Source organism: Eulemur rufifrons, chromosome 27 (genome assembly GCF_041146395.1).
Source record: "Eulemur rufifrons isolate Redbay chromosome 27, OSU_ERuf_1, whole genome shotgun sequence".
NCBI lineage: Eukaryota > Metazoa > Chordata > Mammalia > Primates > Lemuridae > Eulemur > Eulemur rufifrons.
This window is the reverse complement of record NC_091009.1, coordinates 15,023,615-15,038,405: the sequence shown is the minus strand read 5'-3', so window position 1 is coordinate 15,038,405 and position 14,791 is coordinate 15,023,615. Positions and strand designations below refer to the sequence as shown.

The window sequence follows — 14,791 nt, the reverse complement described above, 5'->3', positions numbered from 1 at the left end:
TAAAGGAGATGAGCCGGGGGTGCTACGAACACTAGAAATGGTAATGAATGCCCAGCCGAAGGAACTATGGCTTGCCAAGCCAAGGACAAGTCTAGTGGAAAGGACGGAGCAGCTAGCTGTGTGTCAGAGTAGAAGAGAGATCAGACCTGCCCCAGGGATGTCAAGGAATACCTAGGAGTATCAGGAAGCCCAGTGTCAGCTGGTGAAGGGAACAATCTTGAAAAAAGTACAGTTGTGCCAAGGCTATTTGGTTGCTTTGGAAAACAGTGCATTCTCTGGACCTGAAAGATCTCAAGCAGAGATTGAACAGACACTTACAAAGATTTTATAAAGGGATTTCAGAACTGGGCAAATATCTGCATGATTTTGAAATCTCCTTCGAATGGAGATTCTGTGATGTTTGAAGGTGAAAACTTAAAATTGATAAACCAAGGGTTTTTTGTTCATTTTGTTTGTTTGAAGTAGAGTAAATAATTTACAAAACTTCCCTTTACCAGGTGCCATGGTCATAGAACCTTTTTCAAACTGTGAATAAATAAAAATAAAACTCAACCCCTCTGCCACTCTCAAACTTCCTTTGGCCTCCCTGGGAAACCGTTCCCAGACGTCCTGCACACCTGACTGAAGAAGCCAGTGGACAATATCAGGGTTCACCTTCACCCGTCACCCCACATTTTTCAGTCCTGCCAAGTTACATCCTTCGTAGCTCCCAACCATGACTTGCGGGTCCCACTGTGGATACCAAAGACTACACTCTGGGACAGGGTTCCCCTCTAGGAAGCATGAGCCCTCCTATCTGGAGGCAAGAACTGTCTCAGTTTTGAAGTCCCTAAGCCATTGGCAACACATGTTTGCTATTTGTCCTGTTTTCTGGCCCTGTCTTCCTTGAATCTCTTTTCCTGTATTTCCTGGTTCCCAAATGTTTGTCTTTTTTCTGATCAACTCTTTTGCCTAGATGTAGAGATTCTGCATATTCCTTACAATTTAATCATTCCTTCATTTGCTCAATATTTACAGTATCTTCCATGTTCCTAGGACACTGTGCTAGGCACCTTGGGAGATAGATACAAAGAGCCATACAACCCTGGCAAGAGCCTAAATTGGATAGAGAATATGAAGCACGAACAGAAATAGCTACAACCCACAGCACAATGTGCTAAGTGCTATAAGAGAGGTACAAATCAAGTGCTATCAAAGTTCAGAGGGAGGTGACACGCTGCAGAAAAACATCTAGATGTGACTGCCAGAGCAGCCCGCAAAAGCCTGATGCCACTGGTGTGCTAATTTTTTAATCCTCAACTATAAGGTATGAATATATTAAATTTAAAGAAGGAGGAAGCTGTGAATCAAGAGAAGGACAAACGTGTTTTGGGAAAGTATATCCAACGTTCAACAGCAGATAAACGTCCACCATTAGCCAGAGTGGGCGGTCAATGTCTACTGCAAACCAAACACCAGAAAATCATCCCCACTGTGAGCATGGTCATTTACCCAGTCAGCCAGAAAAATTACAATTATGATATCGAAATTACATTTGCTCCTTAAATGAGTCTTTTTAGAGATTCGGTTTAGACTGAAAATTGTTCATTAAACAGTTCCTCTGGGTAATGGACTTCCATGGACTTGCTATTTTAAGAACTTTTTAGACTCACTCTCACTCCAACACCCAGAGTTAAGTTCTATCAGGAGTCGGCAAACTTTTTCTGTAAATATCCAGACAGTGAATATTTTAGATTTTGTAGTCGTGAAGTTTCTGTCGCAACTACTCAGCTCTGTTGTTCTTGTGCAAAAACATCCATAGGTAAGACATGTGTGAATGAGTGTGGTTATGGGCCGATAAAACTTTATTTACGAAAACTAGAATTTTAATTTCATAAAATTTTTGTGTGTCTCAAAATATTATACTTCTTTTACATTTTTTTAACCATTTATAAATGTAGAAGTCATCTTTAGCTTTGAGGCCTTCCAAAAACAGGCAGCAGGCCACATTTGGCCGGCAGGCCACAGTCTGTTGACCTCAGAGTTATATCAATCACCCTTTATTACAGATGAAAAAAATAAGGCTCCAAGAGATTAAGTGTATTCCCATCAATAGCCCTTCAGTTTATTAGTTTCCATATAAAGAGAAAAAATGAAGTGATAGGAAAAACTGGGACATTTACCCACCCTTTATCAACATTGTTCCCAGCAGGGGAACATATATTATCTATTAATATTGATTCCCTGGGGCATAACAAGTAAATAATTTTTAAATCATGCTTAGCAAAATTGGTTCATGGTAAATGAAGCAAGTATGGCTTGAATTTACATGGACACTATTTTATTGTCTTTCTTAATTTTAATTTATAATGAGTTGCAGTCTCTAAGTTTTTTTAAATGCCTTATTTTAAAAATGTTGTAGTTCTTGTGATAATTCACATACTGCTAAATATTTATCAGCACATACATATTTCAAAAGACATGTGAATAGTCACTGATGTACTTTAATCTCAGTTCCATGGAATGAATATTCCACCCCTCTGTGGGTACCCAGATAAAGGGTTGGAAAATTGTCGAAGAATAAAGCATCAGAAAATCCAACCCCTCACTGCAATCTAACTTATTTGAGTCTTTAAAACGATATAATGATAATTTTAAAAGTCAGAGAAAACCAGATTTTTATTGCAAGAATGCAAATATACTTGCTCAAGACCTCTAGGATTAGAGCTAAAAACAAGTGTGAAAGCTTCCATAGAACTTACTTTTCAGACAATTAAGCCTGTGGAAAAGAGGGCAGGCACATATCCAAATTCCAAAAACTCATAGAAGATAAAACTAGAGGGAATTGAGTTCACCAAATCTGAGAATACTTGAAAAACAGGGGCATCTCATTAAAGCACAATAAGAGATAAATTTAGAACCTAGACAAGAACAACTTCTCATCAGGGAGTGATTTGTTTGTTGTTATTTTGGTAGGTTGTACAGCAGTGTAATCTTTCACTTATTTAATATTTATTCCATCAGTAGATATGGCTTGTACCATGGTTCCGTTTCAAAAAATAAAATCATGACAAAGAAAAGAAAAAAACTCTCTTTATCTAAAAGAGTAATGCAGAAATAGTAACTTTAAAATGTTTAGGTGAAAGCATGTTGGCAGATCCCTAATGAACTGCTAATAGGGGGAACACTGACATTTGGGGTGCAAGCCCAGCATCGGCCATATACCCCTCTGCCCATCACCCTTCAAGGCTCACTAAAAGTGCTGGGAAGGTCTGAACCACTTGGCACTGCCCCCCGCAACCTGTTTCTGGCTCTCTCATCTCCTGCCTCTCCCTGTGCCCACCTACCCTCCAGCCATATAGCAAGCTCCCTGGAGACTCCTTCACGTGCAGTGCTACTGGGGCCTCCAAACATATCCTGCTCTCTACCCAGAATGCCATGCTCTGTCCTCTCCACTACGCAGCTTTGACTTTCAAGCTCAAACTCTCACTAACACCTGCCTTGATGGCCTTCCTACCATGTCCAGAGTGATAACTTCTTCCCCCATGCTCCCACTTCACCCCATTCTCACCTCTTCCATAACATTGCTAAATTTGTTTGTTTCTCTCCTCTAGAGATAATCTAGAAAATGGTCTCCCCAAGGCATGGGAAGGAGTGTCATCAATTTTCATATCTCTAGGCCTAGCACGGTGCCTGAAGCACATTCATTCATAACTCAATAGACACTTGTCAAACAAGTCAACCACCATGGAGCCCTCCTGACTCTACCCTTCCTGCCCACAAGTCTACTATAGACTTAAGGTAAGGATGTTAGGTAATTCTAACATTTCATTCATTCACTCATTCAACAAACATTGACTGAGCACTCACTATGGCCCAGGCACTGTCCTAGGAGCCTGAGATACATTAATGAGCAGAGTAAACAAAGGGCCCTGCCCTTGAGGAGCTCACATTCTAGCTGGGGAGACAAGTGTTAAATAATACGCATAACATTTAAGGAAATAACATACTCTGTTAAAAGGTGATAAGAGCTAAAGGGAAAAGATATAAATAGAGCAGGATAAGGGGGACTGGGAGCGTGTGAGGTAGGATTTTAAATTGTGTGATCAAGGGAGTAGGACCTGCCAAGTGGACAATGAGAAGTTACATTTGAGCAAAGACTTCAAGAAGGAGAGTGAATGAGACATGGGGAGACATGGGGGAGGGCAGTCCAGGCAGAGGAATATTCAGTAGGAAGACTCTAAGGCAAGGTCAGTGGGGCTGGCTAAGAATGAAGCAGAAAGAGGTGGCAGAAAGAGTTAAGGTGGCAGTTGAGGGAAGGTGGCCCATCATGGAGGCCTGGAGGCCATTACGATGACTTTGACTTTGACTCTGAGTGACACAAGGAGCCATTGGAGGATTCTGAGCAAAGCAGCAATATGATCTGCCTTAGATTTGGCTTAAATTTTGGAAGGATCACTCTAGTTATTTGTTAAGAATTGAGTGATGAGGCCAAGAGTAGACCAGGAAGACCAGTAAAAGGCTACTGCAGTAATTCAAATGAAAGATAAGAGTGGTTTGTACCAGGGTTGGACATGGGGACAGATGGTTGGTCTAAGTCATATTTTGAAAATAGATTCCAAAACATTTGCTGACATAGATGGGGTGTGCAAAAGGCAGAATAATTAAGAATTAGTCCAAGGTTTTTGGCCTAAGCAACTGGAACAAGAGAAAAACTATAGGCATTTAGTCTTATCTAGGGGCTATATTTTACTCACCCTCCTAATGTCTGATAAATATTAAATGAAGTCAGCATGCTGCAGCACGGCTAATCACGTGGAGACAATATGCAGGAGAAAGAGTAGGAAACGGATGCAGTTCAGCTGCCATCACTTCCAGGGGTTAGCTTCAGAGTCTTGCTCCCTTGCTACCTTAACCTCTTAAGCCCTTTTCCCCAGAATTATAAGAATTTTCCTGGCTGGCTCACTCATCCAAAACGAAAAAGAATTATGTGGTAAATATAATGGAAAACAGTTTAATGGCAGTAGGGTTTAAAGAAGCTCAAAGAAGATTGTTCCATTATTAGAATGATAATGGAGAAGATGATGATGCTGGTAGTGGTTATAACATTTGCCTTTGCTGTAGAGTTCATAAATCATGAAGATATTGCAAGATACAAAAGGAGGAGGGAACCAACGTCAGGAGGATGGCCTTGGTCACACCATATAAGTAAGCCATTCAAACGTCTTTTTAAGCTGAAAGACTTCTGAGGCTGGCTGCCAAACTGTATCCAAAAAAAGTAAATGTGTTCCATGCAACAGAATGCTTACAATTGGAAGATCTCTAGCAATGGAAAACTTTCTTCCTTGTAAACTGATGCTGCGTTTACATATACTGAGATATGGAACATATCCATAGAGTTATGCAATTCTCTATAAAATGAATTCCTATATCCCAAGTCTTAGTCTGTAACATCAAATCTTAAAAAATTATTTTAAATGTCTTTGTTTAACCAAAATTTTGTGTTGAGTATTGTTAAAAAAAAAGATACTGAAAAAAATATTTAATGTATTTTTTTGTATAGTTAAGAGCTTTTTGAGCAATTCAGGATAATCTGAAAATGCTAAGATTGAGCAAGAACTGTACTAGAAAGTATAATCCACAGCATCATTAAATATTAATTAAGCAACCACCACATACAGAAACTGTACTGGTGGCTGAAAGGAAAATGATATTGTAAAATTTAGACTTAAATATTTTCAAAGAAACACTTTCAAAACGGTTTTCATTCTCTTTTCCAGTCATGCATAGACTACTTTCACAGCTATTGCCTATCAATAGAAAACTAACAAAATATATATATTAACATATATGTAATCCCTCTACTTTTGTATTTTTCTCTGTGTCTGAGGATATCTTTGAAACAGAGAGGTTCAAACTTGAGTGTTGGCAGGTTATGCTTTTTAGTTTGCCTCCACACTTTAGGCGTTCATTTGACTCGATCTAAAATTGGAAATTTGTATAGAAATGTTTCTCTGAGATTCATAACATTCAAAGGATGTTCCTACTAAGCAATAATTTAAACCATTTTGAATTAGAGTTTGAATTAAATATTTTGAATTATCTTAATTCTGATAGTTCTAAGCAAAAAGGCTCAGGTATACAGAATAGAATCAAGTAAAACAAAAAGAGAAGAGAAACTGAAAATAAATATTTCTTCATTGCAAAACTCATAGACCATCAATGCTCTTTTTGATTATATCCTGGTTTGAGATGAATCCTAGATGGGAGATTTGCCTCGTACAGGTAAGTTGTGTCCATATGCGGCTCAGTCAATGCAGCAGAAGAAAGTAAATCAAGCCACCTGTCTGTGTGAACAAAAATGTCTAAATTTTCTTTCTCTGCCCATTTTTCTTGTGTCATGAGTAGACATAGCTCCTGCCGGTGGAACTACTGTGAGTGATCCATGAGTTTCCATTAGTGGACCTTCAACTTACTAATGCATTAGGTAGGATTCCCAAGCATCTACTTGAGTTAATATTACAATCATCATCACTGTGATGGACAAGTTTTGTTTTGCAATGGTTTTGTGAACTGTCTCCAATCTCACATTTAAAAACAGTCAAATTTAGGATCTCGATTCTCTCCAATAGGAAAAAAAAAAACCCAGAAAACCTTTCTATTATCTTTTTATTTCCATAGTATTAATGAATCTCAATGTCTCTCTCTCTCTCTCTCTCTCTCTCTCTCTCTCCCTCTCTCTCTTTCTTTCTTTGTTTCTTTCTTTCCTTCTTTCTTTCTTTCTTTCTTTTAGGCAGAGTCTCAGCTCTGTTGCCTGGGCTAGAGTGCCATGGCATCAGCCTAGCTCATAGCAACCTCAAACTCCTGGGCTCAAGAGATCCTCCTGCCTCAGCCTCCCAAGTAGCTGGGACTGCAGGCACTTGCCACCACACCAAGCTAATTTTTTGTATTTTTAGTAGAGGCAGGGTCTAGCTCTTGCTCAGGCTGGTCTCAAACTCCTGACCTCAAGCGATCCTCCTGCCTCGGCCTCCCAGAGTGCTAGGATTATAGGCATGAGCCACCATGCCCAGCCTAATATCTTTCTTACATAAAGAAATTTGAATAAGTCAACTGGAACCCACTGGAATCTTTCATTACAAGACTCAGATGTTCCAAGCTACAGAGACACTTTGAATTCAGGTATTTCTTTCTTTTATATCAGTGCTTGGTTAGAACATATATTTCCAAAATTTTAGAGTAAGAAATATAAATCTTTCCCCATCAAACCTGCTTCTCCTCCAGGGTTCTCTACTCATCCACCCTGGACAGAAATCTACGAATTACTCTGGACTGCTTCACCATCACCCATTCATCAAATCACCAAATGAGGATCTCTTTTACCTGCTAAATAACCTTCAAATACACTCACTCTCCATTTCAACTGCCACCAACCTGGGCCAGGTGACCACCTTCTCTGGCTTGAACTCTATTGCTGAAATATGTGACTAACTGGTCATCACATTCTTGCCCCTCACAAATCTATGTTCAAAATTCAGTTAAATCATAATTTAAGCTGGGCACTGTGGCCCATGCCTGTAATCCCAGCATTTTGGGAGGCCAAGGTGGGACGATTGCTTGAAGTCAGTAGTTCAAGACCAGCCTGGACAACATGGCAAGACCCTGTATCTACCCAAAAAAAATTTTCAAAAAATTAGCCAGATAAAATAGTACGCACTTGTATTCCCAGCTACTCAGGAGGCTGAGGCAGGAGGATTGCCTGAGCCCAGGAATTCAAAGTTGCAGTGAGCTATGATCATGCCACTGTACTCCAGCTTGAGTGACAAAGCAAGACCCTATTTCTAAATAAATACATAAATAAATAATAATTTAAAAGGTATGGCTATGTTACCTTTTTACTTAAAAAACAATGCAATGTCTTCTCATTGTCATTGCAATAAATTCTAAATTCTTCATGATTTACAAGCCTTCATAATTGATCAGACATCCACATACCTCTCTAGTCTTATCTCTCATTCCATTCCTCCTTGAGCCATCCTGAACTTTTCTTTGTTCTCATATACCACGACTGTCTCATCACCCCTGACCTTGTACGTGGCTGATTCCTCTGTCTGGAAAAAGATTCTTTACATTCACTTTTTAAATTTATTCAACAATTATTATGGAGAGCATATCTCATACTAGGTACTAAGAAATACATCAGTTATGACACCAGGCATTGTTTCTGTCCTCATAGAGCTTAAGGTCTAGCATGGAAAATAGTCATGAAACATATGAGATGAGAGTTATAGCATGGAGAGAGTAAGGGGATGTGGGAGCAAATCTCTGGGTAGCCAGACTTAATTTAGGGGTCAGTGGAGGTTCCCTGAGAAAGTACTGTTGATGGTAAAATATGAAGAATGAATAGGTGTTCACTGGGGTAACAAAAGAGTGGGGAGAAAAGAGGGGGTTGGGGGAGTTGTGGAAGGAATATTCTGATGACACAGTTAAATGGAAAATATAAAATATTGAGAAAAGAAATAGTCTCTTCTTGTCATGAGCATATGATATTGGGTACAGATGTCTTTGTTGAATATATTTTGTTGGCCAAGGGAAAAAATTTGTGAGGTTCTCATTACCTTATATTGGCAGCTAATTTCAGATGGCTCCTTCTTTCATAGGTGCCATTGCAATTACAAGGGAATAAAGAAAAAGCACCATGACTGAGAGAGAAAGTCCAGATACCTATAAACTGGTTCTATGCTGATTTTTTTCTTATGATCTTGATCTAATGACTTACACATATACCTCTGCTTTGCCTTTGTAAAAGGGGAAAGATAATATTATCCAGTTTACTTTGTAGGATAGGATCCAATGAGATAGTGGCACAAAAGCACAAAATACTGTGATTACTGGCTTTTTTTATATAAGCGTTTCAAGCACATTAAACAATTTCTTGATTTCTGGTAGTTCCCTTTACATTAGCAGCAACTCAAATTCATTTTTCTTATGATTTCTTGCTATAGCAATAGGGGCTGCATTTCCAATTCCATAGCAAGTAAAGAGCCCTCTTCATTATCCTTCAAGAGGAACAGAAAAGATTCCATTGTTCAAAGCAAAAGTATTTTGAAATACAAAAACTGAAAAATTCAGTTATTTTGCAATCATCAAAAAACAGGATGTATTTCTGCTGTGATGAAATCCCCCAATTTCCTCTATTCTTTATGGCCAAACCAATCTATTAGTCCTTTCTTACTTTTCTATTTAAACTTGTTTTCTGGCTTCCTAGTGGTGCATTTGTTGACAAATATAGCAATATAACTGTAAAGAAAGTTATACTAAAGTATAATCTCTATGTACTTAAAAACTAGGAACTTGTATGTAAAAAACAACTTCTAGCTTCACATTTCCTTATGTAATTAAGTGGACCCATGAAATATGACATCATTAGTTTATAGGTTTCCTTTGCCAAAACTTTTATTCACCCCTGAAAACATTCCTGTCAACTATCTCTATTACAAATATTATTTTTTCTATATGTTTTTATAGTCACAAAAGGAGGAATAATATCAACTTCCCTTTCAGAGTAAAAGAAAATCTCATTCTAAAAAATTTTACAAATATGAAGAATTATACCAGTGCTACTTTCCAAAGATAAAGAGTGAGTCTTTAGTTCTGAATGCCACTTCTCTTTTTGTGTATGGTCTTTCTCTTTTTTTGGTAAGCAATTGCATTTCAAAATATATGAGTTCTATTAAAAGTATCTAATTTCAAAGTCCTGTTTGTGTCTTTTTAAAAAATTTTATTGCAAATTTTGGGCATCTTAAAGAAAGTTTGGTAATTTAATTACTTTAGTTATTTCTGTGTTGTTGGGGAGAAATTTTTAAAAGCGATTTAAAAAGCAGAAATCATTCTAGCTTCTCTAGAGATGGGGAAAAGATATTAAGGAAGTGCATATTTAGGAATCTCATTTAGTTGATGGCCAATTTAATTCTAATCTGTTAGTATATGTTTGAAGGAAATAGAGTGTTCATGGAATTATGCAGTCATAAGATTATGGGCACTTCCTCCAGCCTTTGGTGCAGTACAAAGACCTCTGCAAGAAGAATCAGGAATGTGGGGCTCAAGTCTCATCTCTGCCACCCACCCTCCTTGTGGGCTCATAAGAAAGTTACTTAAGCCCGGCGCGGTGTCTCACGCCTGTAATCCTAGCACTCTGGGAGGCCCAGGCGGGTGGATTGTTTGAGCTCAGGAGTTCAAGACCAGCCTGAGCAAGAGCGAGACCCCGTCTCTACTAAAAATAGAAAGAAATTATATGGACAACAAAAAAATATATATATAGAAAAAAATTAGCTGGGCATAGTGGTGCATGCCTGTAGCCCCAGCTACTCGGGAGGCTGTGAGGCAGAAGGATTGCTTGAGCCCAGGAGTTTGAGGTTGCTGTGAGCTAGGCTGATGCCACAGCACTCTAGCCCGGGCAACAGAGTGAGACTCTGTCTCAAAAAAAAAAAAAAAAGGAAAGTCACTTAACCTTTGCCAATTTCCCATTTGTCAAATGGAGATAATGACACCTTTCTTATAAGGTTGTTAATAGGAATAAGTGACGTAGCATATATGAAAAGGTTTTGTTAACCAGAAACTGCTCTATAAAAATAAAGCACAAAATTTATCAAGAGCTCAAAGATTTATGAAGAGCTCAATAAGAGATTCTACAAAAAAAAACCTGTTTAATATGCATTTTGTGTTCTTAGTCTTGCTTGGTTTTCACGTGTTTATGTGCTGAATTCTTCATTAAGTGAGAAGCTCCTTAAAGCCATAATGAGCACATCACATCCTCTTTCCCTGATGTTCTTTGGACGATACGTAACTAATGGACACTCAAAGGGCTTTGTTGACAGATATTCTCCCGTAGTCCTCAGTTCTAATACCAAGTAAAGAATCATTACTGTCCAAGTCTCCTTTCACCTATTCTGTGTCATAAAGCCTTCTGCTGAAATCCATGCCTATTTCCACATATTCTATCCTCGGAGCTCGTGGAGAATTGGCAGGTCAGCATCCACTTAACAAAAGCCTTTATCACTGTCACCGAAGTATCTTCTGCTGCAAGACAGAATCGTTGGTTCTCAATCAGATCTGTTCCTCTTCTAATCTAAAACAAGTGGGAATAACTACGTCCGTAGCTCAGGGATAAAGGGGGAGTACCTGCTGGGTCACTGAAGATTCCTAGAGCCAAGGAGGTCCAAAGGAAAGCCCATCCCTGCCTGGTCAAGAGAGAGGAATAAAGTACATCCACGTTAAATGGCTAGAGGAAATATGGACACTGAGGAAAAGAAGGAGAGGGGTGAAGACACCAGAATGAAAAGAAAGTGAAAGTAGAATGTTCCTAAGGTACCGATATTCCTTTAGAAGACGGATGCTCTGGTCTACCCTGATACTTTCACAAAAGTCTTTATTTAATAGGCAAATTGGCATTAGTTCCCAATAAAACACTTTTAAAAGCTGAAGGAATGGCGAGGAAGGGATGGCTCTCTCTCCGTTTCCCTCCTTCGATCGTGTAAATGTGCCTACCTGATTTGCCCTCTGCTCAAAGTAGTTCTATATTCTTTTCATGAGGTTTTTGTAATAACAAGCGGGCCCAGTTCGGCGCACCTTTTAGGTTTAAAGATGAATATTTTTAGCCTAGGCTACCTCGCCTGGTCCTTACCAATATGTCGTGGCTTTCATGAAACAGCCCTAGGAGGGCTCACGCAATGCTCAGGCCCGGGGAGGACACGTGTGTCCGCAGCCAGCTGCTGCGCGCCCTGCGTTTCAGCACCGCCGCCTCCGGAGAGCGCCTGCCAGCCGGCCGGGTCAGGCCCTCGCCGGTCTCATCCATCCCAGCCCTCGCTCTCCCCTGTTCCTTGTTGCCCTCAGGCCCAGGAAAAGGCACCTCCAACTTCTAACTTCTCCTCGATTCCTGGTTCTAAAGTGACCTCCGTGTCCCTCTGTAAGGGTCCAAACGCGCACGCCCCCGCGCCTTTGGGTCCTACCGGAGCAGCTGCGAAACCGCGTGGTTTCCCCACCCGTGGCGCGAAATCTCCAATGGGCATTGGTCAGTCGCCTTTCCCCTGCCCCCGCTGGACCCCAAACCAGCGGCCAGGAGCCCCCATAGCTGCCTCTCGCTCCACGCCCCAAAGCTTCTAAGAAACAAACGCTCGATGATGCGCTCCCCTCCCCCCGACACGCGCACACGCACATACTCGCACACATTCATACACACACTCACACGCCGCCAGCCTTCCGGGTGCCATCGCCTCCCCGGGCAGAGCCTCCGCCAACTTGGGCCCCAATCCGTCCACACCGGCTCGCGAAGGGCCTCCCGCAGCAGCCGCCCCGCCTCCTCCCCTTCCTGGGCAGCGAGTCCCGGCGGCCAAGCCGGGGCGGACCAAGGCCCCCTCCCCTCCCCGTTCACTCAGTGTCCGCCTCGCGCGGGCGATACACGGTCCACAGTCCCCAACACTCGCCCCTGCGCCGCCCCGAACCATCAGCCAAACCCTGAATCAATCTCCTTGAAGCCTCAGCCCCTGTCACTGGCGTGTTGTGTGCCAGCGTATGTCTCCGAGGCTGATACATCATTTAACTCCTTCGAGCTTCCAGCCCATCCTAAACAAACAGCACGTTATCTCCATCCTCCCCCTCCTCCCTTCTCCGCGCCCCAACCTCTGCCCCCATCCCGGTCCCCGCCGGCCACGGAGCCGAACCACCGCACCGCGGCACTCCAGTTCTCCAACCTCGAACCCCTACCCACCCCAAAACGACACTCACCTCCGGCCCTCTTCCCTCCCCCACCCCCGGCCGCCCCTGCGAGCCGGGTCTGGCCCGAGCGAGCGAGCGACGCCCGGGAAACGCAGCCTGCGTCCCCTCCCCCGAGTCGGGAGGAGAAGGGCTGAGCCCCCGCCGGCGGGATCGGCCGGCAGACCCCTCCGGAGGGGCGCACGCCTTCCCGTTCAGTCGCCGGGAAAACACAGGTGCCGAGGACCCGAGCGGAGCGGAAGCAGCCTCCGGGGGTGGGCGGGAGGACTCACCAAACATCTGAATGTGCCCTTTGGTGATGGGGTTGAAGCTGCCGCAGGCCAGCAAGATGACGTGGGTCTTGGTGGTCTCGGTCATGGTGCGGGTGGGTCCCTAGCGCTGGTCTAGGGGTTGCCTCTCTTTTTGTGTCTCGATATGTCTGCAGAGGGAGAAAGGAAGGCGAGGCTCGGGCTGTGGATGCTGTGGACTCCAAGGAGCCGCTCCAGACGCAAACCGCGTCACTCCCCGCCTCCCCTTAACGCTTGCAGCGCCGGCGAGATCCGAGGCTGCTTTTGTATTGCTCGCCTCTCTCCTCCCTTCGTCCCTCTCTCTTCTTCTAGCTTCTTTCTCGTCTCTCGTCCTGGTGCCCTACCCTACTCCTTCTCTGGTCCCCACCGCACTTCACTCCATCATTCTCTCTTGCTTGAAATTTATCTAAAAGGCAAGAAGTCGTACCCAAGCCCAGAACCACGAATGCTTACAGCACGATGTGAGCTCTTTCTCTTGCCTCCTTCTGATTTAGTTTTCCTCCCTAACATTTGTCTGTCCCCATCTACTTTCTCTAACATCTTCAACTGCAAAAATGTTTGATCTTAAGAATTTTTTTCTCTCTTCCTCAAAATTTTAAATGAGAAATGACTTTTAATTTCAGTAGAATTTGCCTTAACCTTTTCCCCTTATCTGATGATTCCAAACTATTGAGCTGAATCCAAATCTTGACCTAGTGGCTACCAAGAGACTGGGGGGACTTGAACCTTTCCTCTGCTATGCTGGTCTTTTTTGTGGGTGAAGCAATGCTATCAGTTTCAGAGAACAGGGAAGGGGCAAAGTTACTAACGCTGTATTAGAAAACTATTGTGATCTTACATAAGCTACCAAAGTTGAGACAAAGATTTACCACTAAACAAGTGTTTCTTGAATGCTCACTATGTGTTAGGTGCTGCAAGGAGCCATGCTGATAAAGTCAAGTCTCTGTTTTCATCTACTGAAGGGAAATAGACAAAAAATAGAGAAAATAACTATTAGATGACAATTGTGCCATGCACATAAGCTAATGCAGTTCCTTCTCAGACAGAGCAGAGAGTGGGTGGAGGAGAGGGGACCAATCATGTAGTCCAAGAAGGCCTTTCTGGGGAAGTGACATTTAAAGTGAGACCTCAATGACAGGAAGGAGTTGCTGGTCCAAATATTCAGGGACAGGAAAAGGCTTACTGTGCTCATAGAAATGAAAGAAAGCCCATGTGGCTAAAATGTATGGCCAAGGGGAAAAATTGTAGGAGAGCAGATCAGTGATCAGGACCAAATTAAATAGGGCTTGTAGACTAATGCAATGAGTTGGATGTTTTTCTAAGTGGAATAATTTATAGTGGAATAACAAAAGGAAACCACTGAAGCTTTTAAGCAGTCGAGTAATATGTAATTTACATTTTTATAAGATCGTTGCCCACTGTGTGGGAAAAAAGGTGCAAATGGGAAGATGAGGAAAATATTTAAGAAATTCTTCTGGTAGCCTAGGCAAGTAGAGTTGTCCTGGGACTAGAGTTAAGAGAGATGGCAGTGCTGTGAAGTAGCTGAACTCAAGATAAGTTTTGTAGATTTTGTAGTTTACAGTCCTTGTGGATGGATTGGATATAGAGGATGAAGAAAAGAGAGAAATCTAGGAAAATGTCTAGAAATTTAGCTTAAGCAATGAGTGAACTAGAATTGAGAAATATGGGAGAAGAAAAAATTTGACGGATGATTAAATGTTCTATTCTTACACATAGAAGCATTTTTTTTTTTTATT

General features: G+C 41.8%; 1 protein-coding gene across 1 annotated transcript in view; it reads right to left on the bottom strand.

The window, feature by feature from the left end:
• NMNAT2 (nicotinamide nucleotide adenylyltransferase 2) overlaps positions 1 to 13,104 on the bottom strand; it is a 135,658-nt gene extending 122,554 nt beyond the window's left edge. The window contains exon 1 of the mRNA XM_069459737.1: positions 13,020 to 13,104. Within this exon, the coding sequence (XP_069315838.1) occupies positions 13,020 to 13,104 (85 nt within the window). The remainder of the gene's footprint in view (positions 1 to 13,019) is intronic.
• Between the last annotated feature and the right edge of the window lie 1,687 nt (positions 13,105 to 14,791).